Source organism: Mucor velutinosus (assembly GCF_035048745.1).
Source record: "Mucor velutinosus strain NIH1002 chromosome Unknown tig00000093, whole genome shotgun sequence".
NCBI classification, from domain to species: Eukaryota; Fungi; Mucoromycota; class Mucoromycetes; order Mucorales; family Mucoraceae; genus Mucor; species Mucor velutinosus.
This window is the reverse complement of record NW_027041907.1, coordinates 3,021,928-3,046,573: the sequence shown is the minus strand read 5'-3', so window position 1 is coordinate 3,046,573 and position 24,646 is coordinate 3,021,928. Positions and strand designations below refer to the sequence as shown.

Here is a 24,646-nt window from a genome sequence, read left to right as displayed (position 1 = left end):
GGGGATATTAAATCTATTATTGTAGTTCCTGAGGCATCCGTGCACACACAATTGACTGGACTTGTAAACATAGATGTGATGTGATTCGATAAACATCATCTATGTTGCTACACTGTAAAAGTGGCTTGAGAAGAAAATGGCTTGAGAAGAAAGTGAATGTAGCCTAAGATGCATGCTTGTATGCAACACTGGTACCGACTCAATGTGTCCGATATCGGCCATTTCTCCTCACTAATTATGAGTGTCCAATATTGTGAATAGACTTTTTTGAGTCTAGTTTTATGGCTAGATATGGTATCTCTATTGTGGATGCATGGCTATCAAAAGTATCCTGCTAACCTGACAAACACCTTATTCAATCCGAGGGAGTCGTTAGATTAAAATTTGCATAATATAATTGACGCTCAAGTGTCAAAATTACTATAATTGCACATCTCAAAAAGCAAGATCAGAGCCCTGGAATTGGAATCAAAGCGCTTATTACTTATTAGAGACTTAGTTTCATACAATGCAGACCATCAGGGACATTAGATACAACTGTAATTTACTTCTTTGGCAGCGCAACATTCTGCGCCTTATTTTTCGGCCAGATTCTGTCCAAACTTGGCCGTTTTAAGTACGAATAACTCATGCTACAAGGCGTTGTGGACGCTTGGAATAGCAACAAATGGCTCACCTTTGATACGCCTTACTTACTGATGCTTTATCGCAGTTTTTTTTGGGTCATTCCAAATTCATGAAAATCACCGTTTTTCCATGAGTATTAGCAAGGAAAAATTCTTGAAAATTAAACGATCGCGTTTTTCACCCCAAATATGAAAACTTTTCCTATGATACATATTAGACCAAATTGATCGTAAAGATGGAATGCAGCACTAGATACTCTTTCTATGAGACTTTCATATACTGAATGTTGACATATTTACAGAAAACCTGGTTTCGTATTTTTGCAAATTGCTCATTATTTTCGGTTTGAGAGCTAAATGTAATCAGCATCATTCGATGTGCCTTCATTGACTCTTTATAAGTGCATTAGAAAGTAAAGTATTACAACGACAGTTTTCATAATCAAATTTAGCAAAAACATTTAAAGAATGTGAGATCAAGTCAAATTTGAACACGAAAATACCCACTGTACAATTTCAAATTAAAGTGCAGCAGTTACGGCTGACACCACGGCAGAAGGCTGAGAGCAAATCTACTGGCCGTGACGTCGAGTAGGGCGTTCTCTCATTTTACATGCACTCGTTTTTTTTATCCCTTTTGCAAAACGCGTTTAGTATCAAACCATATTGGTTTTGGAACCCTTTTGGTTGAAAATAACACTCTAGCTTCTGATAACACGGTCATGTACTGTTAAAAGTGCTTGACACTGCTTCTTTCAAGTAGGATATAGTAGGTACCATTCGATAACGAGCACTGAAAGACGTAGAATTAGTACTAATCGAATTTGTTTATTAGGTTTTGATAATTTTTTTGCCTGTTTGACGTGGGTGCTGATATCCTTGCTTCTCTGCTATCTCTGTTGTCTAATTCATTGGTCATTATGTCTGGTAATTGCTTCTTTGGTCCCTGTCTCTGGCGGTTGCTTCCTTAGTCTCTGTCAGGTCTCTGGTGTCGCTCGTTCTTTGGTTTTTCTACCGTGCTGACATTGCTGCTGGTGTTGCTAATGGTGCTTGCTGCTGGTATTTGCTGATGGTCTTTCTGATGGTCTTGCTGGTGGTATTGCTGTTGGTCTTGCTGATGGTCTTGCTAATGGTCTTGCTAATGGTCTTGCTGATGGTCTTTCTGATGGTCTTGCTGGTGGTATTGCTGTTGGTCTTGCTGATGGTCTTGCTAATGGTCTTGCTGCTGCTGTTAATCTGGTCTTTTCTGGTCTGCTATCTGTGATGTATGCTCGTTCTCTCGTCTATCTCTGGTGATTGCATATCCTCTGGCGTACCTGTGGTGGTGATAAGTGGTAAGTAATTTCTTTGGTCTTTGTCTGCTCTCTGCTGATGGCGCTCGTTCTTTAGGTTTTCTATGGCGCTGGTGTTGCTGCTGCTGCTGCTGCTTATATGGTCTTTCCCGGTCTACTATATTTGGTGCATGCTCGTTCTCTGGTCTGTCTCCGGTGTTTGCCTATACTCTTTTGGCCAACAATCTGTGGCTGTGGTAAGTGGTAAGTATCTTCTTTCTTCTGGTCGCAATGATATATAACTTCTTTGAACGCTTATATTTTTGCTTCCTTTCTCGTGATAATGCATTCATGATGTTTGCCTTGTTGCGCTTTTTTCTTCTTTTTTCTTTTGTTGGTAGTGCTTCCTCTGTAGCTTTACATGAAACAATATTAGTCATTATGTTGTATCGCAAACTTATAATACCACTGTTGCTTTTGCAGTTGTGCGTATTTGTGCCGTGTTGCTTTACATCCGACTATTACTACCATGCGCGTTGCTCATGTGTGCATTTTTCTTGCAACAGCAACGAGCTTTTTTTTTTAACATCTTTGATGTTGTGTTTGTTATGCTTTTCTTTGACTTGCTTCGTGTGAGCATTTCTTTTCTTTTTTTTTTACCTACATACTACTATACTCTTATACTATTATGTTCTTTTCTTCTTTCTTTTATTAGTATTATGTTTCTTTGAAGCATACCTTTTTTACGTTGTGTGGATGTGCCTATCGCTGAAGCTCAACAAGACTTTATCCGACACCAGGAGGTAGATAGGCTGCCTCCACTTGGTCATCGCTACTTACTTTAGTGATGATTGAGGGTCTCAATGCCTGAATTTAAAGCTAGGTGGTGTAAGTAAGGCATGCTCTTCTAGCACCTGAGGGAAGTTTGATGATAGTTACAGCTATATTGCTATATATAGCGGAGCTTAAAATTTTGCCTCACATCAAAACAGGGGGAAACCCTCGCAAAATTTTTTTAGGTCAGCGGAGTTTTCAAGCAATTTGATTGGCTGAGCGATCGAAGCAGCGAAGGTCTACAACTAGTTGATTTCCTATTGATCTGTCATTTATAATAGTTTTGTGTTTGTAATGAAAAGGTTATCCAAATAAATATAACTTAAATCCGTTTATATTCAGAAGTAGGATGTGAAGTGAACTAGACTAGATTCCCATCATAAACAAAGCCCAAAATAAATGTCATCTCAATCAAATCATGCTATCATCAGCAGATAGGCATGCATAATAATAGTATTAGCATGATGATAGCAAGGGTTAAATGCTCTAAAATAAGAGATGACAGATACTAAAGTAAATGTCAAGGGTATTGTAATGTGTTGTAACATAAATATACCTTAAAAGGATACAGGCTCAACAATAAAGAGCTATTCTTTACGCATGATTCAAAAACCATATATTGAAATACCGTTCTTGATCCATCAGATCAACAACTAAATGACCCAACAAAAATATATAAAGTAATGGAACCACTGGCAACTACTAAACTGCTGCCAGATAAGAGATATAAACCAAATAATATAAATAGAGGAGACGTAGAATATACAGTTTATTGCACATTATCCTAATTTCGAATAAAGAAGGATTTTAACAGTATTCTACCTGCTTTTTTTAACCCCTTTTTACTGCACTGTCCTGACCAAAAAATCGTCACCAGATTTTTTGCTTGCTATCACAGACAGATTTTGAAGAAAAATCGATAGTTTTGCATGATACGCTTTTTTGGCCATATCTTGACAGATAATAATTGAATTTGCACAAAACAAAAACCGTTCGATAGCTCTACGTTATATCTATTATAATATAAGGTTTTCAAGTACCATATGTACTGTAGGGGGAAAAACTGTCCCGTTCGTTTAAAATTTTGTCTTTTTGCACAGGTTTTTGGTCATTTCTTTGTATACAAAGTCGAAATATATATCGTTTGAATGAGAGAGACCAGTGCTATCTATATATAATTATAACTTTTTCAAAAACTAAAATCCAATGATTTTATTGGTTAAAAATAAATATAGAAAAATGTACATTTTATTATAAAATCATTAATAGTGAGTTGAACCACCTTTGCTCTTGATGACAGCCTTGATTCGGGCAGGTATACTATCAATATATTTCTGGCACTCTTTTTCTGTTATTTTGTACCACTGAATGTTAATACGCCGCTCTAATTCTTCTTTTGTAGAGGGCCTAGTGGGATACTTATTAAGACGAAGCTTTAGGAGATGCCAGACATGTTCAATGGGATTAAGATCGGGGCTTTGGGTGGCCAATCCATAATTTTGTCTAGGTTAAACCCATTGTCGGTGAACCATCGCTTAGTAATGCCGGAGGTATGCGGTGTTGCTATATCTTGTTGAATTCGCACATCAGATGGTGTCTTCCCAAAGTGCTCAAGAGTGTCGTTCAATGATGTCTTCGAAATATCGACAAACAAGCCCGAGTTTATTGCGTCTTCAATAATGGTAGTACCATAACCAGGCCCCTCCGCTGTTATGCAACTCCAGAACATGACTCCACCGTCATTTCCCTGCAACTGAGACTTGGCTTGATACGACTGCATGATTCGGCCAACATTCGTTCAGTAAAAAGAATTACCATCAGAGCCTCAAACGTTTATTCTTGTTTCATCCGAAAACACCCAACGACGCCAATCAGCAATAGTAAAATGCCTATGCTTTTTAGCTCACGCCAATCGAAGCCGCTTGCTTGTCTTGCTAACAAAATTTATCTTTGCTTTTATTCGAGATTTAAGACCGTTTCTTTTCAATGACTTGCGGATGCCACCAATTGACGTATCTTGACCCATCGATCTTAAACTTTCTTGTGCTGCTCGGGGATTATCTAAAGCACCTGATCGAAGTCCTCTTGACACTAGGGACATAGTTTTAGCACCAAGTTTTTTTGGTATTCCGCCAAGAGGTCTAGCTGGGTCAGGGCAATATAGTTTTCTGAGCCTTGTAAGAGTAGAGTTACCCACTCCTGGATACAAATTTTTTATCTTTGAGAAAGAACGACCACGTTGGAGCAAGGATTGGAGAGTGTTGCGCAAATCTTGTGTTAAACGAGCAGGCAAAATGAAAGTTTTGAAAAAAAAATAAGAAAGCAAAGAAATAAAGAAAAAATATGAAGAAATTAGCTTCTTTTATACTTTCGGAATGCTCCTGGGATATTAAATATCCTGAGCATATCGCGGGTAGTTTTTTAGATTTCTTCGATACGTTTATTGGAAGTAAAGATATCAACCATTTTATATCATCTAGAATTACCCACCTAACAATTTTGCCACGTCTCACTTTAGCTGGTTATACTGGGATTAAAATATAGTCCAGCCATAAGGTTTTTATGTTGCTGTAATTCCTATAAGCTGTTCTATCGAACGCAGTATGGGGTAGCTTTGTTTTCTGAGTTGTGGCAATATACTGGGTAAAAGTCAAGATTATTTGAACGAACGGGACAGTTTTTCCCCCTACAGTAGTATAAATCGATATCGTACATCTAATCCAGCGTACATACAGTTTATATCTAAATCTGTTAACTGGATGAACTGTCGGAATGCAGATCATAGTGGATGTATTCCACATATACTATCTCTACGTATTTGTATCTAACAATCTGACGTTCTTCCCACTAAATTACTCGAGCAACCTATTGAAATATATTCTTTTACTCTAATAACTAGTTATCAAGTAATTTTAAATTGCCGTTTTCTCGTGCAAATTATAATACGTTTGATTAAAGTGATAAAAATTCAAAAGCATCGGCTAGATTCAATCTAAATAACTCTGAACAAGCTTGGATAAGCTATTATTGTAGCAATCAAAGCAATTGTAATGCAACATTGAAAAATGAAGGTGTGATATTAGTTATTGTAAGTTGTTTATCCTCTTTTAGAATGCTGTGCAATCGTCATATCTAGGTATTGTTCACAAACTCAAATGTTATTTTTTTACTAAATTGTTTTCATTGTGACATAAACAATGTCCATCCTGAAGAACATTACAGGTGTACTTATACACTTGTATTTCCATTTTATTAAGCTTTTATTATTACAAAGGACAACGCCATATTATATGACAAACCAAACCAAAATCATATAGTTGTAGACCGTTTCTGTTTCAACCTCTCAGCCAATCAAATTGCTTGAAAACTCCGCTGACCTAAAAAAATTTTGCGAGGGTTTCCCCCTGTTTTGATGTGAGGCAAAATTTTAAGCTCCGCTATATATAGCAATATAGCTGTAACTATCATCAAACTTCCCTCAGGTGCTAGAAGAGCATGCCTTACTTACACCACCTAGCTTTAAATTCAGGCATTGAGACCCTCAATCATCACTAAAGTAAGTAGCGATGACCAAGTGGAGGCAGCCTATCTACCTCCTGGTGTCGGATAAAGTCTTGTTGAGCTTCAGCGATAGGCACATCCACACAACGTAAAAAAGGTATGCTTCAAAGAAACATAATACTAATAAAAGAAAGAAGAAAAGAACATAATAGTATAAGAGTATAGTAGTATGTAGGTAAAAAAAAAAGAAAAGAAATGCTCACACGAAGCAAGTCAAAGAAAAGCATAACAAACACAACATCAAAGATGTTAAAAAAAAAAGCTCGTTGCTGTTGCAAGAAAAATGCACACATGAGCAACGCGCATGGTAGTAATAGTCGGATGTAAAGCAACACGGCACAAATACGCACAACTGCAAAAGCAACAGTGGTATTATAAGTTTGCGATACAACATAATGACTAATATTGTTTCATGTAAAGCTACAGAGGAAGCACTACCAACAAAAGAAAAAAGAAGAAAAAAGCGCAACAAGGCAAACATCATGAATGCATTATCACGAGAAAGGAAGCAAAAATATAAGCGTTCAAAGAAGTTATATATCATTGCGACCAGAAGAAAGAAGATACTTACCACTTACCACAGCCACAGATTGTTGGCCAAAAGAGTATAGGCAAACACCGGAGACAGACCAGAGAACGAGCATGCACCAAATATAGTAGACCGGGAAAGACCATATAAGCAGCAGCAGCAGCAGCAACACCAGCGCCATAGAAAACCTAAAGAACGAGCGCCATCAGCAGAGAGCAGACAAAGACCAAAGAAATTACTTACCACTTATCACCACCACAGGTACGCCAGAGGATATGCAATCACCAGAGATAGACGAGAGAACGAGCATACATCACAGATAGCAGACCAGAAAAGACCAGATTAACAGCAGCAGCAAGACCATTAGCAAGACCATCAGCAAGACCAACAGCAATACCACCAGCAAGACCATCAGAAAGACCATCAGCAAGACCATTAGCAAGACCATTAGCAAGACCATCAGCAAGACCAACAGCAATACCACCAGCAAGACCATCAGAAAGACCATCAGCAAATACCAGCAGCAAGCACCATTAGCAACACCAGCAGCAATGTCAGCACGGTAGAAAAACCAAAGAACGAGCGACACCAGAGACCTGACAGAGACTAAGGAAGCAACCGCCAGAGACAGGGACCAAAGAAGCAATTACCAGACATAATGACCAATGAATTAGACAACAGAGATAGCAGAGAAGCAAGGATATCAGCACCCACGTCAAACAGGCAAAAAAATTATCAAAACCTAATAAACAAATTCGATTAGTACTAATTCTACGTCTTTCAGTGCTCGTTATCGAATGGTACCTACTATATCCTACTTGAAAGAAGCAGTGTCAAGCACTTTTAACAGTACATGACCGTGTTATCAGAAGCTAGAGTGTTATTTTCAACCAAAAGGGTTCCAAAACCAATATGGTTTGATACTAAACGCGTTTTGCAAAAGGGATAAAAAAAACGAGTGCATGTAAAATGAGAGAACGCCCTACTCGACGTCACGGCCAGTAGATTTGCTCTCAGCCTTCTGCCGTGGTGTCAGCCGTAACTGCTGCACTTTAATTTGAAATTGTACAGTGGGTATTTTCGTGTTCAAATTTGACTTGATCTCACATTCTTTAAATGTTTTTGCTAAATTTGATTATGAAAACTGTCGTTGTAATACTTTACTTTCTAATGCACTTATAAAGAGTCAATGAAGGCACATCGAATGATGCTGATTACATTTAGCTCTCAAACCGAAAATAATGAGCAATTTGCAAAAATACGAAACCAGGTTTTCTGTAAATATGTCAACATTCAGTATATGAAAGTCTCATAGAAAGAGTATCTAGTGCTGCATTCCATCTTTACGATCAATTTGGTCTAATATGTATCATAGGAAAAGTTTTCATATTTGGGGTGAAAAACGCGATCGTTTAATTTTCAAGAATTTTTCCTTGCTAATACTCATGGAAAAACGGTGATTTTCATGAATTTGGAATGACCCAAAAAAAACTGCGATAAAGCATCAGTAAGTAAGGCGTATCAAAGGTGAGCCATTTGTTGCTATTCCAAGCGTCCACAACGCCTTGTAGCATGAGTTATAATTTATTAGAAATAAATTATTTATATAAAAGAGTATGAAATTAATCAGGTAAAGAATATCGTTTATTACATTAGAAATACAAGGGTTTATATACGATTCGAATTGAGGGATTTGATGTGAGGATAAGGTATCAGATGGGTTGATTTGGGTGATAGGATAATAGATTGAATCTATTATTCTCAACATGCCATGATTCGGATCCTAACTGAATCCTGTTTCATGTCAACGTTTATGATCTGATGTGATCTGTCCTTGAACTGATTGTTCCTACGTATTTGGAGATCCGGTTTAGAAATGATACATCAAGTTATTCGTGCTTGAAAATAGCTATCTTTGAACAAAATTCGACCTGAAAAGAGGACGTAATAGGTTGTGTCATTAAGCGAATAATTGTTAAGTACAAATAATAATCCTTTTATTCTTTGTAGCTTATGAAAAATGTTCGATATTATAAAAACAAGAAAAGACTTATTTGAATAAGATCAGACACAAAAACTAAAGATTTATTGATAAAGACAAGAGTTATTCTATTTATACTAAGTTATGAATGCCAAAGTAGCAATTTATCTTGTACAACGCTTATCACATCTGGTGAACCTCAGTATTTAGATATCTGAGATGCACTTCAATTATCATAGCTTGTCCATGTTGTTGCACAACACAGACATATCTACCCATCAAGAATACCTTAATCTTTATAGACAGTTGTAGCCCTTCTGGCACAGCAATAATTAATTAAAGCACTGCCTAAAATACGTTGTAGAATAATGATATTGAAGCAACTTTTAAGTGGGAACTGCAGTGAAATCAGGTTTGAATAGATTTCACAAAAAAAATAAAGCAATAGTAAAATACAATAGAAATCAACTGTATTTTATTTGTGTATAAAATGAACTGAAGATCCTGGAATTGAGTAAAAAAAAAAGAAGAGTATTTATACATTTGCAACTAGCTTGTAGGATTAGTGATGATAGGGAACAATAGGTTCTGCTATTGCGATATCTGGCAAACGTTGTTGATGTTTGATTTAAAGTGGTAATCAATGCAGGAGCACTGGCCATAAGGGTCGATTTGAGTAACCTTGATGGGCTTGGGTGAGCTATTGTCATAGCATGATTTAATGTAACCTTGATGGTTTAAAGTGTGATGTTTGTTATTGAAGTATGGAATCCTTTATCTGGGATATTGTGCAACTATGGCAGCAGGGCATAGTTGTCATATTTGAATATGCTTGTTATTGATTTGATTCTTTTTGGATAAAGATACCATCACTTATTACGACCATCATGGGTGTGATTGAATACACTGTGATCAGGAGTGATTCATTCACACGATGTGCGATATAAGCGTGTATCTTTACTTTAGTATTTTTAAATGGGTTTTTGATGTACATTTGAGCGCTTTCATTAATAGATCCAAATAGCATGAATTTGAATGAGTGCTATTTGGTGAACTTTGGTTTTCAATTAAGTTGCGTTTGGGTGGCTATTTCATTACAGGACGATCGAAAATTGATTTTTGAAAAATTGATACTAGAGCCATGAGACTAGCATGTTCTTATACCAGTTTTTTGCCCTTTAAACGATGGTGCAATTGAAATTTGCGTAAATAGCATATTTGTTGAGAAATGTGAGATTTGAAAATGGTTGATTTTGAATAGATGCTATTAGTAAAACTTTTTATATTACTACATGAATGTGAAATTTATGTGTAATAAAAGTTGTAGAGGGCTGTTTTTTTGAATAGGAAATATTTGATTTGGGGTTATTGAGAACGATGCCAATGAGTAATGACGGAAAATAATCAGGATACTGGATTTTCAAAGGGCTGTACCTCAGGACTTTACTAAGTGAACATGAGCTTCAAGCTTAGTAACATTAACCCAGAGTAATAGATTCTTTAGGCATACAAGAGCGGGTGGCCAGTACTTGAAAATGAGCGAGACGGTTGACGACCATCATAGGGTGTTTAATGCTTGTTGCGTTTCCTTGTAAATTAAGAGAAGCGAGCTTTTTGGAGCGCACGAAATGAAAAATGTAGGCTGGGATGTCAGGGTCTATCAGATTTGCTCAACTGAGAACCACGGTTTGTAGCGTATTGGTAAATCGATGCATCAACTACAGATACTCTAGGAACACGCTTTTCGGGTTTGTCATGCTCTTCAGTTTGGTGGATTTTTCCTATTGATTTGCTACAATCTCAACCATCGTGATGTAAAATGTATGCAATTCCACAAAGTCTGTTATATCTACAATATTTGGCGTCATGGCCTGGCACCTAAGCTCATTGAACATGATGGAGAAATCAGGAACAAGGGCATTAAAATGCAAATGATTGACCAAGGCATTTTTGTGCGGATGATCAAACAAGGTCATAGAGACGAAATAGCGTCTTGTTAAGTTTAAGGGTATTTTGTTGGCCTAGCATACGTTTTTCTGCAGGATTACACCAGGATTTACACACAAGTCTGTATTAAGCTAGTTGGCCTTGATCAGCGACGAAATCAAACAAGGCGAGAAGTGTCTTTCTCGGTAAATGGTTTATGTTTGACATTGGAGAATGGATAGATAATAGATAAACTAAAGCATAAAAGGCTGATAAGGCACTATTATACTGGATTACTGACAACATTTGCCGGATGACCATTCCAGTACAGCAAACGAGATAAGCGAAGCTTGCATTAACAGGTCGACATCAAGCTTTTGGCGATGGCGCCTTTGCCAACGTTTAACAACAGCCGCATACATACTCTGATGAGTTTTTTGTTCAATGATGAATCAACGTCTTGCTATCTTGACTTGAGGTTATGTCAAAATTTGTTTCCATGCCAACATGTGCTTTATTACACACAAATCATGTCCAATATCACATATAGCGTGACTTTTGTGTGCCCTTCCATCACTCCTCTTGAATCCATATTAGACACATGATGTCTCTTCCTCCTCTCTTTCTTTTTCCACCAATTTCTTGTACGCATAAATATACCACCACACCATGTCACTCATTAATGACCCACTGTACTTAATCCACATCAGTCGCATCAAGTTCCTCAGAATGGATGAACGTGGCGAACGCATCATCTCGTTTCCACCAACGGTCATGTCTGACGATTATGTTCGTTTAGCTGCACCGGTTTATCCTGAAATGCAGTACTGTTATTCTCCAGTCTACGATACATTTCTCAACAATGAAGGCCATGCTACAGCGACGAACATCACAAGCAGCCCTCGTACAACAAAACGAAACTATAGACAGCGGAAACCAGTGACTAATATTCCCAACATAAGATACAATCAATACATGGCATCAGGCGTTGGTGGTGCTGGTAATGGTGCTCTCACTACTACTGCTGCTGCTGCTATGGTTGCAGGTCATACCATGGGCAGTAGAGTACAAGAATCTACAACAGATAGTGAGGACGATGATATTGAAGTGGATAAACAATCAATGTCTTCCAACTCTGGGTAACTTTTTCTAGTAATGCAAAGGATTATTCGAGATTAATTCATTGGTATCAGTAGGAAACCCGTTCACCATGATTTGATATCACCAGTAGCTGCTGCTGCTGGCCCATTGACCATGGGTACAGCAGGATCAGTGTCGAAAAACACTGCATCTTCATCTGCTGGGCCCTCAACAGCAGTAGTGCATCGATCATTTCCAAATACATCGCTCCACCCTTCTGTTGATTCAGCCATTGATCCCTCTCCACGATCCTCGATAGACGATAATGCGCATCCTGCATTCACAGCACTGACACCACATACAGTGACTGATGTAAACGAGACAAATTCGACAAATGAGGAACCACTGCCTTCCAGCGCAACCACTATCAAACCAACCGTTAACATACCTCCTGCACCTCCTCTCGAATATACCAAAAAGAATCTTGCACTCACATCAAAAGCAAAGTCCTCCTCTGCTCTTTCAGCATTGATTGCAGAGAAGGCGACAGCAGCTGAAAACCCATTTACTGAATACTCGTTTGTCTCTGGCAAAGGCGAGTCCAAATCCATCAAACTATGCGTCTATTTACCTACTTCCAATCAACCTTACACACCGGTATATTTGGTGGTACGACCAGACGCTATTACAGACGATGTTATTGGGTACATTTTGTATGATTATGTTGAACAAAAGCGTGAGCCTGAATTGGATGAAGCAGCGTACGATTTAGCGGAATGGGTTTTGCTGATTGCCGAGGACGATGGAGAGATTGAAGACGATTTACCTGCGATCGATCGTACTCGCAATATAGGACGTGTGTCGTTTGACCAGTTTGCCCTCTGTCGTGCAACACCATCACAAGCGAAACAAAATGACATTGATCGTGCAAGGATGGGAAGAAGCAAGCCGGATCTAGAGACATTGAGAAAGAAAAAGGCCGCAATGACATCGCCCTCTGTCCTTACAGCAAACGCACAACAACGGCATTCGGAGGATCATCACCATCCGCAAGCACAATCTACTGATAACAATGACGCTGTTCATTTCGAAATGTCACCACCCTACGCTAACATGACATCGGATGAAAGTGTGGCACAAACCTATACAACGCATTTAATGCAACAGCAACAACATCAGGAACCCGATGCTTCCACTGTAGCGGTGCCTGTGCCTTCGTCCAAGGCAAAATTGACAAAAGCTACCATGCCAATGAAACCACTGAAGGATTTCAAGATCAAATTGATGACCAGTGATGAAGTATCTGCCACCACCTCTATTCCGGTTTATGCGGACATGTTTATCGGCGATGTTCTGGAACTCGTGTCGAGAAAGAGAAAACTGGATCCCAATCAGTATATGCTGACGATTGGAGATTCGAATATCATTGTGCAGAATGACACTACTGTCGAGAGCTTGAAGGGTATCACGGATCTAACATTTACAAAGAAAAACACCGCTTTATCAGTTCCTGCTAGTTGTAAGTTGATCCCTTGTGTTTTAGACCATCTGCTCAGAACACTTACTGAAATTACTCTTAGCTACACATCTCTGGAGGTCGCCCATCAAGCGCAAAAAGGATGAGGTCAATCACCCAATGTATTTCTCAACGACGGAAAGCCCAACAGCAGGTCCATCGGCAGCCAATGCCAATGAAGGTTTATTCTCCCAGTACAAGAAATACAATGTTAGTCGAAAGATGCCCATGTTTGTGAGTAAACGAGTTTATATTCTGGCCATTGATGGTGATTATATTCATCTCATGCCACCAGAGCATAAAGGCATGTGGGATTCTGTGAAAACTGTAAGTGTAGCCAACTCGGACAACATGTTGCATGAATTAAAACATTGATTCGTAGACATCTTTTCACGCAAGCGCTGTTCGATCCTGCAAGCAAAGCAAAAAGGTGCCGACCAACTTTAAAATTGCGATCCTCAAGGAACGAGATTTCAAAACATATGATTTGGAGGCAGAAAATGCCAAAGAAGCAAGTGAGTTATTGCATTCAAGGTTGGCATTGATTTAGATGGCTTACAACTGTGTGCGGTGTAGGTGAGATTTGCGCAAGGATCAGATTACTTATGCAAGTGACGAAGGGCGTGTGAATAAATGACCTGCTTTCTTTCAGTTGGCAACCAAAGCACATAACCCACCAAGTAAATTTGTATACCACCAACTTGTGAGAGCTGTGGTAAATGATATCCATTAATCAACAATTGTGTATTTAAACGCAGCTTGGCAGCCTCACTTTTTAAACGTGTTTATAACAAAAGGTTTAATTTTGAGAAGCTGCAGAGGCATCAATTCAATGAGTAGAGTTGAAAAAATTCGTGCCAAAAAACTTATAGACCTTAACTATCGAATGGTGCTAATTTTGTATGATTCTGATAGTCGAAAGTGCATTAATTTCTACTTTCAAATTGAGCTGTCAAAAAAAAAAAAAAAAAAAAAAGAAAGCTATAGTAAACCGCACTAGCCAATGGAGTGATTATTGGAAGTGGAAGCAAGCTCTAAGTGGATACGCTGATCAATGCTCAATGTGGGATAATAAAGACCTGCTCGTTGAATCACTCTACTCATACCCAATACTATTTCCATGCCGTGTCCGTAACTGGAAAAACTCTCTGGAGCCGATATATACAATGATGTACAACAACGCAATAAGAAATTAGGATACGCTCTGCAACTCGTTCTTATGAAATAGGGTTCGTTTTCAATTGCTGCGACCGTGTCCTTTTCACAGTAATCCCAAGCATTGTATCAATTCAAGTATATGGTATCTGTACGTTGATTTCTGCACAACTGTTGGTTTGGGATATAAAACATTATATCATGATCCACAAGGATCGAAATTGATGTTTACACAAAGGGAGAGGCCTTTTCAGTTGTGTGGTTACCTGTAGAGTATAAGGATGATCAACGCTTTCCTTTAACTTTCACAAAAGAAATGCACATGTCGTTGGAAGCTGGATATCAATACCAGACATCAAATGAATCAGAAGCTTCTGTAACCATCTATCATGACTAGAACAAAATTCTGCTGTAAAGGGTTAGGAAACGTCTTTTTATTTACAGTGTGCAAAAGACGTAAAGAAGGGCAACACCATTATAATTAGTACATTAAATAGTAAATTAAAAAAGTAAAAATACAAATGACAGTTCCCTAAGTGTAAAATGATAAAATATAAAAGAGCCTAGTTTTTAGCTTCGGTGGTCAAGTTTGGAATAACTTCATCAGTGACATGAGTGCCTTGACGTTCAACATCATCTTCATGTTGGATACCATGCAATTCCTTCAACTCTTTCTCGGCAATCTCATCTGTGAAAGTACCAATGCCAGGGACAGGAGCTGGGAAGATGTGATAGATGCCAATACCAATGATAATGACAACATAGGCAAAGGGGTACATAACGGTAACAGAGTAGCCAAAGAGGCCCAAACCAAAGATCAAACCATAGAAATCACTGGTCAAGATAGAGAGATTGTAAAGGACAGCACTACCAAGACGGAACATGACGGGAGCAAGGGAGTAGAGAACAAACATACAAATGGTATAGGTGACGACCATACCAGAAACCTTGGTATCAGCAAAGTTGGCCCATTCCTCACGTTCAAAGATAAAGATTTGGACAAGGTTGATAAACGTGGCAAAGAAGGTGAACATGCCAATGACTTCGTACAAGGGATGCTTGCGAGCCATGAGTTCTTCACCTACATTGGATAAACCGTACAAGGTGGCACCCAGAATACAAAAGAGATCGCCTTTAACAGCATCTGCAGCACCATAGTTCTTATCAGTGATCACATCACTGGCAACCAACATGCCTAGACCACAAAGAGCAATAAAGACACCGAGATATTGGACCCAACGATATCTCACCTTCAAGAAGAAGAAGGACAAGATCATACAGACAGGTGTGCTCCAACAATCCAGCAACATGGCAGACAAGAGAGAGGTGTATTGGTAAGATTTCACAACAAAATAGTTGCCTTCAACATCGATGAAGCCCAAGACAAAATCTGTATAGATGATTAGTTGCTATATTAGCTAAATGGCCCTACCCTCCCACTTACAATAAATGCCTCGTCTCCAAAATTGCAATAACCAGCCCTTCAAACCTCTTTTATACAAAGCATAGGAATTGTAAACAATAGCTAAACAAGCATAGACCAAGAATGTTTGGGTAGTAGGTGCAGCAAAGTTATACTGAGTGCTTAGGATGGTGGTTACGACATTGGTACCAGTAATACAAAGAGAAAGTACTGAAAAACAACATGAGATTCATATATTAAATGTTGGGCGGCGGTTCACTTACATTGGCCCAAAAGAAGAACTTTCCAAAAATTGCGATCTTTGACGAAAGCAAAGTAGGTCTTCCAGCTCTTTTTTGTTACAACTTCATCCTTTGCAAGCTCAGGAGAAGAGTGAATATCAATAGTATCACTCATAGTAATATCAGGTTTTTTTTACAAAAAAAAAAAGAGCAAAAGAAAAAAAAAAGGGTTTATTTTTGTCCTGTAGTAAGATCAAAAAATATGTAGAAGAAAAACAAACCAAAAGATCTTGTTTATGATCTTTTTATACAAAAAGAGTGATTTTCTGAAAAATTTTCATTGGGCTAAAGCGCTAGTTGTGCTACAAAACGATACAAATAAAGAAATATTCATCATTTACAGGTTTAACTCTTCTACTTTATTTATAAAAAAGAAAATTGGGTTGTGAGGGGGGGAATATATATGGTACAGATGTGTGTGTGTGTGTGTGTGTGTGTGTGTGTGTTGATGGTTTGTAATTTGTTGATTAACTATTTTTACATGTAATATAATTTTTGTAATTTTTTCTTTGACATTATGGCTTTCTGAACTCGGTAAGTACAGGATATATAGCTTGGAAAGCCTGGTAGATCTCTTCACGTACTTTGGCGCCAGTCAAGACAATTTTACCAGATACAAAGATCAATAAAACAATCTTGGGCTTGACCATACGATAGATGAGACCAGGGAACAATTCAGGTTCGTACTGTCCATAGCATAAGTATGTGGATCGAAATAGTAACATAAAAATTACTTACAGAACTAAAGTGGCCATGAGAGTATGCTAAACCTTCCAAACGAATGGGAAATTTAACATCACACGAACCAACAATATTTTGAATTTTGAAATCAGTAAACTTTGCTTGGAATCCCAACTTCTGGATGATACGAGCGTATTTACGAGCAGCCAATTTTGAATCATCTTCAGATTTGGCACCAGTAACGACCATCTTACCAGAAGCAAAGATCAAAGCAGTAGTTTTGGGATCACGAATACGCATAATAACAGCTGCGAAACGCTACACAACATTTCAAATTAAGAATTGGATCGAACCAAATCTTAGTGTAAAATAGATACCTTTGGATTGTATTCAGCATTACGAGCATGAAGTGCAATGGTCTTGAGATCCAAACGACAATCCAAGTTGACAGTGGCAACAATGTTTCTGTAGGGAATATAAGAGGTTAATACAACAGTGCTTGATGGATGATCCCAGCTATACACCCAAAGGTTATCCAACACAAGTCATTTCAATTTCTGCTGTGCATCTTCCCTCTTACAAATCCAAGATCCACGCATGTGAGAGACAACATTAAGATGAAGATACCTGATCCACAACTGAGTATTGAAGGTAGCAGCATACAAACACAGTAAATTTAAAATAGTAGCAATAAAAACAGAGGTAGAGAGAGGATGGTAACAGTTGCAAGTTTTTTGATCCAATGTTGAGATTATTAGGTAGTTTGGGTTGATTGTTTATTGATAATATCGAATTGTAAGGAGAGAAAGACAAAAATTGAAATGACATGTGCAATGTATGTACATTTGACGATAACGTTTGGGTATAGATCAAGAAAAGGTAAAAAAAAAAAAAAAAAAAAAAAAAATTAAAACATGCACTTACTGTAATGTGGGTGTGATACCAGCTACTGAATAAGGGTTGGCATCTCTGCTGGGTGTGGCAGCATCCAATGGCGCAGGTGTTGTTGGTAATGCGAATGGAGTTGAATTGTGATGAGGTGTAGGGATAGATGGTGTCTGCATAGAGGGTGTCTGCATAGTAGCAGGAGTTGTCATTGAAGGGGTAGCAATATTGAAGCCAGACATTGTGATTTGGAGAGAAGAAAAGGTAAGTAATTTTTTTTTTCTTGGTTTTTATGAAAATTAAGAGCAAGTATTTATAGTTTTTCAATTTGTGGCTTATGAGCTCGGAAATTGAACCAAAAACATCCGAATTCGGGTAGCATCTCGTTTGTTCTTTTAACCCCTATTTAACAATTCGTTTCTCCCTATCTATTTTCTCTTTCTCTCTTGTGCTCTCATTTATAAATAAAACAAGGCCTTTTAATTATCCTTTCCCTTCTTTTGTTCCTGTTCCTGTTCCATCTACGCATGAAGACAACAGTGTGTGTTTGTTTTCGAAAGCATTTTAGTCAGTATAAATAACCAAATTACTAAATGTATCCTCAAATACACAAAGTAATTTAGTACATTCATTCGGATAATCAAAAATATGATGGAAAAAAATTTTCGTTTTAAAACAAAAAGAAAAATGGAAAGGAAATAGCTTGTATAGAAAGGGGGGCCAAAACATGGAGACTAAAAGAAAGAGAATTTGAACCTCTTGCTCAACCAGATGTTACCTCCCTATTCAAGATAAAATCAAACAACTAGCCCCCCCTTATTTATACATACACATTGTTACATTGCTCATTTGGTTGTGTACCCAATCATTTGAAACTACGTATTGATTGTCTCTTTCCTTTTTTTCCATTTTCGCATGCCAAGGTGAGTCATACTTTTTTTCATGTCCCAAATATGTACTCCATTTAGAATTTAACAAAAGGCCAAAAGGAAAGGGCTTTACAGCGACAATAGTAAATAGACAAACATTAGCAAAAAAAAAAAAAGAGACCAATGATACAGAATATCAAATTCTCTCAGGCATATGTAATATACTCTTTCTATGATGAAATGTATTAACAAAATCGATCGATCGCTGCATTCGGTTATATTTCGTAAAACGTAGACTGAACCATTTGGGAGAAAAAGGTTTCTCACAAAACTTCCTTTTTATCTTCCTCGCAACTATTTCGTCATTTCATACTCTTGTGACCTTTGAACACTTCAATATAATCCAATGGTTGTTCGTCTCCCTATGACCCAATCATCTTGTAAATGACCACTGCATGTTGAAGCATTTCCCAATCAAACGTTGTAACTATAAATGTGATGCTGAGCCGACACGGGGTGCTGGTGTACCCGAAAACGTTTTCAGGCATGAATACATAAATGAGGTATGCAACACCTGCTTGCACACATATAAAGATGATGCAGCTTTTACTTTGCTATTGCGTGGCGTAATTATAAGATGATGCCTGAAGATGATAAGCAAGTGATGGTATCATCGTAGCTATTCATTAATTTCAAACTCCGGTTTTGACAGGCTTCGATTTAAAGCCTTGTATCTCATCCACATTTATAGCAGACAACTTTGAATGAGCTAGAAAATAACAATCAACCTATTGGGTCTATGTATACGATTTTTATATCTGCTTAAATGGGCTCGCTCATGTTTTTATTTTCAGTTTTATAAAAGATGTCAAAATGGCTTGATCGACGTTTTAACGGCCGCCCTCTCATTGGAACCTATTTTGTTGGATACAATGACTAGCGATCACTTCCTTGAGCTATCATGTAACTTCTGGCCTAGTCATTTGAAGCCAACACTTGAAACTTCAGTAGCGTGCCCTATTCTATAAACTAAAGGCCTGCTGCATTTTTGCTAATTAAAGTTGCATTGTAGCGGATTAACTGGGTTACCTGCAGATCAATAACTGCAGCATGTCAAATCATACATAATTTGCAATGAAATACTACTTGAAAACGGATTCCCTCCATCATTTAATTAGGGATCAAGTATCCTCAAAGCCTCCTTGAATAAAAATTTGTCTTTTTAAGGAACTTGAATGAATTTTTTTTTACCAAATTATCAATTGTTTACTGCCTATATAGATTTTGACACATCTCAACGAGGTAAGACAAGCACAACAAGTTATGAATATCTACGTCTCAAACATTCAAATGCGCTTAAGCTTAATGGCAGGCCTGACTGATGCTTGTACTTCAGGCGGGCGTTGTGTATTCTTTAGATCAGCAATTTGATCCTTACAGAACAGCCCTATTTTGCATCTAGGAGATTAATTCAAATACATAAGTACAACAGAAGGAATACAGGGGCAACAAATAAGGGAGATTTGCAATGTAATATACATCTTTGAAAGAGCTTAGTAGCATATAAAACGGATTTTGCTGTTTATGCTCTTCTTGTGCAATGCGAAGGTCTGACGCAACTGGCTTGTAATGGGGGTTTATTATTAAAAGTCCTTGAGCTGTATCTTATCCCACTTTTTTTATCTTCTTTTTTTTTTTTTTTACTTAATTTACAAAGCATGACAGAAGTTATTCAAGCAATTTTTGTTCGAGAAACCGAAATACGAAGCGTACCTAAACCACATGTGGTATATAAAGTAGAAGTGCATGCAGCAGTTCGCAACTGGGTTGTTTGGAAACGATACTCTGAATTTTTTAAACTTGACACACAGTTCCATAGCATCTTCCCCAAACAGCCTACACCAACCAAGTTACCGCCTAAACGCTATTTTCCATCTACTTTCTCAGATCCAGAAAAGATCGAAGAACGTCGCCGAGGATTGGAAGATTATCTTCGAGGTATACTTAGTAGTCGTGATGATCGTTGGCGATTGACGGATATTTGGAAGGAGTTTTTGGCTATCCCCACTGGAAGAGCACTAGATGCAAGCACTGCATACACTTCGGAAAGTTGGCTTGATGAATATACCACCATGGCTGATACAGCCCGAGAGATTCGTTCTCTGATCAACAAAAAGTCAACACACATGGCAAGAAATGAAATTTCCGCTTCGCATAATTGTACAGTACAAGCAAAGAAACTGCTGATGAATCTATCAAGTCGTCTTTCAAATCTGGATGCTGGATTAGTAGGATTAGCAAATGGCTCCATGGATGGCGGCATGTCAGATGGGGAATTGCGCAGAAGACAAGACATGTTAACAACACTCAAAGATGAAAAAGATACCTTGATGAAATTGGCCAGCACTGGAAGACAGCAGGATCAAGATCTGCTTTACAAATCAAACAATACCCAGAGCAATAAACAGCAACATCAGCAGAAGAATGTAGGTGATCGCAAATCACTCTTGGGCGACAATACAAGCGGATTTTATGGTGCTACAGACGATGATAATGCCTATGGATTCCCTGCCCAGCATCCACCTCAGCAACAAAAAGAGGTCATGAAAGAAAAACCCAAGGGATTTGGAGGCAGAGCTTTTGGTGCTGCTGCTGCACAAAGACAAAAGCAAATGGCAAAAGAAACTGAGGCGACTCGAGGCCTGGATAATGAAGGGTTGTTGGCCTATCAAAATCAGATCATGGGAGATCAAGATCAACAAGTACAGCAATTTGGTGCCATCCTTGCAAGACAAAAGCAGTTGGGCATATCCATTGGACATGAGTTGGAGACACAAAATCAAATACTGGATGAGCTGGATGGTGATGTAGATAGAACCCAAACCAAACTAAAGTTTGCCAACAAGAAGCTTCAGAAAATCAAATAAATCTACCTGCTTAGGCGGCATACATTGCTATAGTGTACAGCCATAAACTCTGTATAGCTTTTTGATTTGACGTGAGGATACTACATGTGCACATAAAAAAAAACTAGCATTTATTGACAACACACCATCAGAAGTAGAAAGATTTATAATGTCAAGCATTAACCTCATTTTAGAACACGATCTCACACCCGTGGCGTAATGAATGTTTGTACAGTCGCTGGAGCTTGCATGGTTCGTGATTGGCTAGAAAAGATGTGGAATAGTTATTTCTGGGAAAACGTCGGTGGTAAAGAGATATTTCTAGAATGCGGCAATGATGAAGCAGCTCGAAATAGACATGGCATTTCCGTGTCTGGCAAAACCAAAGTTCAAAGGCTCGATAAGTGGCCTGTTCGTCAAATGTTGCTGCAATGCTTTAGCTCCAGATAATAATGAGAGGATGACAGGTTCTTTAGGCTTGGTTTTCTCGGCAGGGCGATCCCATTGTTTGCAGACCAAGCAGCATTGTGCCAAATATTGTGCAGAATCAGTAGAGCTGAGTACATTCAGCAAAAATTCAAGTGGAAATTTATCGATAGATATTTTAGAATTGGTATACGGCAGGCCAAAGAAAGAAGGATGAAAAACGAACAAATAAGAGTGATGTACTTGTGCGGCATAGTCCATTTATCTCATTAAATCTGGTTTTGCTAGCTGATCCATAGAGCTTTGTTGTAACTCCCTTTTGGCAGTGCATAGCTCTCACTCATTGGACATATGCTTTCTGTCAAGAAAATGAGCTCTTGTTATTCATTCAGTATTTTTAAATTCTTTGTTTAACAGTTGGGCAACGTGTTTGATATCTTACAAAAACTAAAACCTCACTTGACGAAATAAAGTATAATGCGTAGCCTAATGTATAACATGTGCACATTTGGATGAGCAATTTGCAATACTTAACCCTATCAGGCGTTCAGAATGCACGGCAGAGTCGAAATTCAGTAGTCAGGTCAAGTCAGTGCACTTTTTCAAATAGCAATTCCCTTCATGCTGTTAGCTTCAAAGCATAGACAGCCTTTATATTCACTGATTTTGCCAGCCAAAATGGATTAAATCTTCGCTCAATGATTTCTCGTCCGATTTGTTAAATTTGATTGAATATCGACTTGCTCAATCTGTTTTTTTTTTTTTTGATATTCGACTAATTGAATAGTGCTTAACTTCTGTTATTTCCCTAAGCTTCCTTGGTGTACTTTTCAATGTGCATCGAATGATACTAAATATAATATATGTTTTAAACAAGCTTATTGAGCTATGATGAAAAATATAAAATAACGGTTTTGGCCAAAATGTTTAGTTTTTTCATATCACTGTCTCACAAATACGTATTCAGGGGGTGCCCTGGATCGATACGAACATTTTGATCTAGTATCATATTATAATACTTGTTCAGTCCTTAGACACTTTTATAGCCCTAATATGGAAACTGAGTCTCTAGGCATTTGTCAGGCCTGGCTACTATATGATTAATGATTTTAAAATCAATCAACAAAAACCACTGTTATTTCTGCTCTATTTCCTCTGCTCAATGCTGTCAATGCTTTCTTTGAGCGACGACCCAAAGCCTCAGAGATTTCCCTATTTACTGCAGACATGTTATGCAGCCCATGAATCATCAATGTCCAGACTAACGTTATTAAATATAGAATGCAAGAAAATAGCATGATGAGCAATAGTGCTATGACTTGCCACCTACTTTTCATACGCTTCAAGGGCCTTTATTTCTGTATTGTCTTATGAAAAGGGCATTGAGATTGCCTACTAGCTCCACCAGCCAAAACTAATTCAACCCCAGATCCATAGTTTGTTCCAGATTGGCCAAATCTTAATGGCTTTCGACTCAATCGAGCTATTTTTGCAGATTCGACTAAGTAAAATATGATAATCATCCTATGCAACTTTAAGCTTTCCTGGAGTGCTTTTTAAGGCGCTTCCAGTGGTGCCATGTAAGATAGATGTTTTGAATAAACTTATTGAGTAATCTACGAAAATATGAAAAGTGATTTCTGACCAAAATGCCGAAATTTTACCTATCAAGGTCCCACAGAGATGGTTTTAGGGGTTGCATTGGATCGATAGAAACATTTTGATTCAATATATACCATAGTAAAAGTCTTCGATATCAAGGTCAAAATTGCGACCGTTTGATTTTCGATGAAAACCATGAGGGGCACCTCATGCTTTTCGGTCAAGTTTTGGCCATGTTTTTTTGGTCCCCAAAAAGTTGAGCAAAGGTGTCAGAAAGTAACTGCCAGATGAGAGCAATTGCTTGGTACTATTCTGGCAGTCTAAAACAGCTTCTAGCGCGAGAAAACATGGCTTGAATGCATCCAAATTTCGCTGTGTTTTGCATATATTAGAGCAATTAGAGGCTATGCAACTGTGATGCCTTCCTGTATATGAATTGTTCCCATTGATACAGATGTGGCGCACCGTGGAAAAGTTAGATTAACAGTTGCAAAGCTAGTATGGACGGTTCTTACTATTAGTAAAACGTCAAAAGTGAAAGACTAGAACCTACATGTATAGTTTTGCATCTCAGCTGCTGGCTCACGAATAGCTCTCTGCGATATCGGCTACATTTACCTTCTTGACTGCCGTAATGAATAGATCGCCATGGATGATCCTTTAGCTAAGGCGTGAATTTTAAAGCGACTTGAGCGAAATGCCTATTGATCCAATTCGAATAAATAGACAATTTCGCATTCTTTATGCCTCTGATCGTGATACTATCTTTCATTTGCATGAATAGCCAAAATTCTCTGGCTCATTGTAGTGCTGGGGAAATGAGTAATTCCTCATTTTGAACTGGCCTTTAGCAATTAGTAGCACATTTACATGAAGCCGTTAGTGTTTACCAGATAATTTATTGACAATGAAATGTAATTTTGGGTATTTATAAGCTTTTTGCAAGCAAGCAATGACGGCAGTAAATTAGGAGGGACTTTAGCCGACAAATAAGCATTATATAGTACCCACAGCAAACATCAATGGAGTCGTATAGACAACAGGTTGGCTACATTCGAGATACATCGCCAATATGGAGCTGGTACTGTAACCCC

General features: G+C 38.1%; 7 protein-coding genes across 7 annotated transcripts; 3 read left to right on the top strand and 4 right to left on the bottom strand.

Annotated features, from left to right (window-relative positions):
• Positions 1-1,637: 1,637 nt before the first annotated feature.
• SFP1_1 (Transcriptional regulator of ribosomal biogenesis proteins) lies at positions 1,638-2,337 on the bottom strand (the record flags this gene model as incomplete). Its single annotated transcript, XM_064822122.1, has 3 exons — positions 1,638-1,872; positions 1,943-2,075; positions 2,319-2,337. The coding sequence occupies 3 exons, from the start codon at positions 2,335-2,337 to the stop codon at positions 1,638-1,640; spliced, it is 387 nt and encodes a 128-aa protein (XP_064681808.1).
• Positions 2,338-4,166: 1,829 nt separating this feature from the next.
• Positions 4,167-4,511, bottom strand: sge1_1 (Global transcription regulator sge1; the record flags this gene model as incomplete). The annotated part of the gene is made up of 1 exon (XM_064822121.1): positions 4,167-4,511. One exon carries the CDS (start codon positions 4,509-4,511, stop codon positions 4,167-4,169), a length of 345 nt encoding a protein of 114 aa, XP_064681807.1.
• A 2,176-nt stretch (positions 4,512-6,687) lies between these two features.
• On the top strand, positions 6,688-7,387 carry ATC70_002750 (uncharacterized protein; the record flags this gene model as incomplete). The annotated part of the gene is made up of 3 exons (XM_064822120.1): positions 6,688-6,706; positions 6,950-7,082; positions 7,153-7,387. 3 exons carry the CDS (start codon positions 6,688-6,690, stop codon positions 7,385-7,387), a joined length of 387 nt encoding a protein of 128 aa, XP_064681806.1.
• A 4,010-nt stretch (positions 7,388-11,397) lies between these two features.
• On the top strand, positions 11,398-13,953 carry ATC70_002749 (uncharacterized protein; the record flags this gene model as incomplete). Its single annotated transcript, XM_064822119.1, has 5 exons — positions 11,398-11,867; positions 11,922-13,327; positions 13,389-13,651; positions 13,707-13,839; positions 13,901-13,953. The coding sequence occupies 5 exons, from the start codon at positions 11,398-11,400 to the stop codon at positions 13,951-13,953; spliced, it is 2,325 nt and encodes a 774-aa protein (XP_064681805.1).
• Positions 13,954-15,042: 1,089 nt separating this feature from the next.
• On the bottom strand, positions 15,043-16,298 carry ATC70_002748 (uncharacterized protein; the record flags this gene model as incomplete). The annotated part of the gene is made up of 3 exons (XM_064822118.1): positions 15,043-15,869; positions 15,924-16,112; positions 16,166-16,298. 3 exons carry the CDS (start codon positions 16,296-16,298, stop codon positions 15,043-15,045), a joined length of 1,149 nt encoding a protein of 382 aa, XP_064681804.1.
• Positions 16,299-16,698: 400 nt separating this feature from the next.
• USV1_1 (Up in starvation) lies at positions 16,699-17,991 on the bottom strand (the record flags this gene model as incomplete). Its single annotated transcript, XM_064822117.1, has 4 exons — positions 16,699-16,869; positions 16,922-17,182; positions 17,242-17,329; positions 17,789-17,991. The coding sequence occupies 4 exons, from the start codon at positions 17,989-17,991 to the stop codon at positions 16,699-16,701; spliced, it is 723 nt and encodes a 240-aa protein (XP_064681803.1).
• Positions 17,992-20,336: 2,345 nt separating this feature from the next.
• On the top strand, positions 20,337-21,545 carry ATC70_002746 (uncharacterized protein; the record flags this gene model as incomplete). The annotated part of the gene is made up of 1 exon (XM_064822116.1): positions 20,337-21,545. One exon carries the CDS (start codon positions 20,337-20,339, stop codon positions 21,543-21,545), a length of 1,209 nt encoding a protein of 402 aa, XP_064681802.1.
• Positions 21,546-24,646: the final 3,101 nt, after the last annotated feature.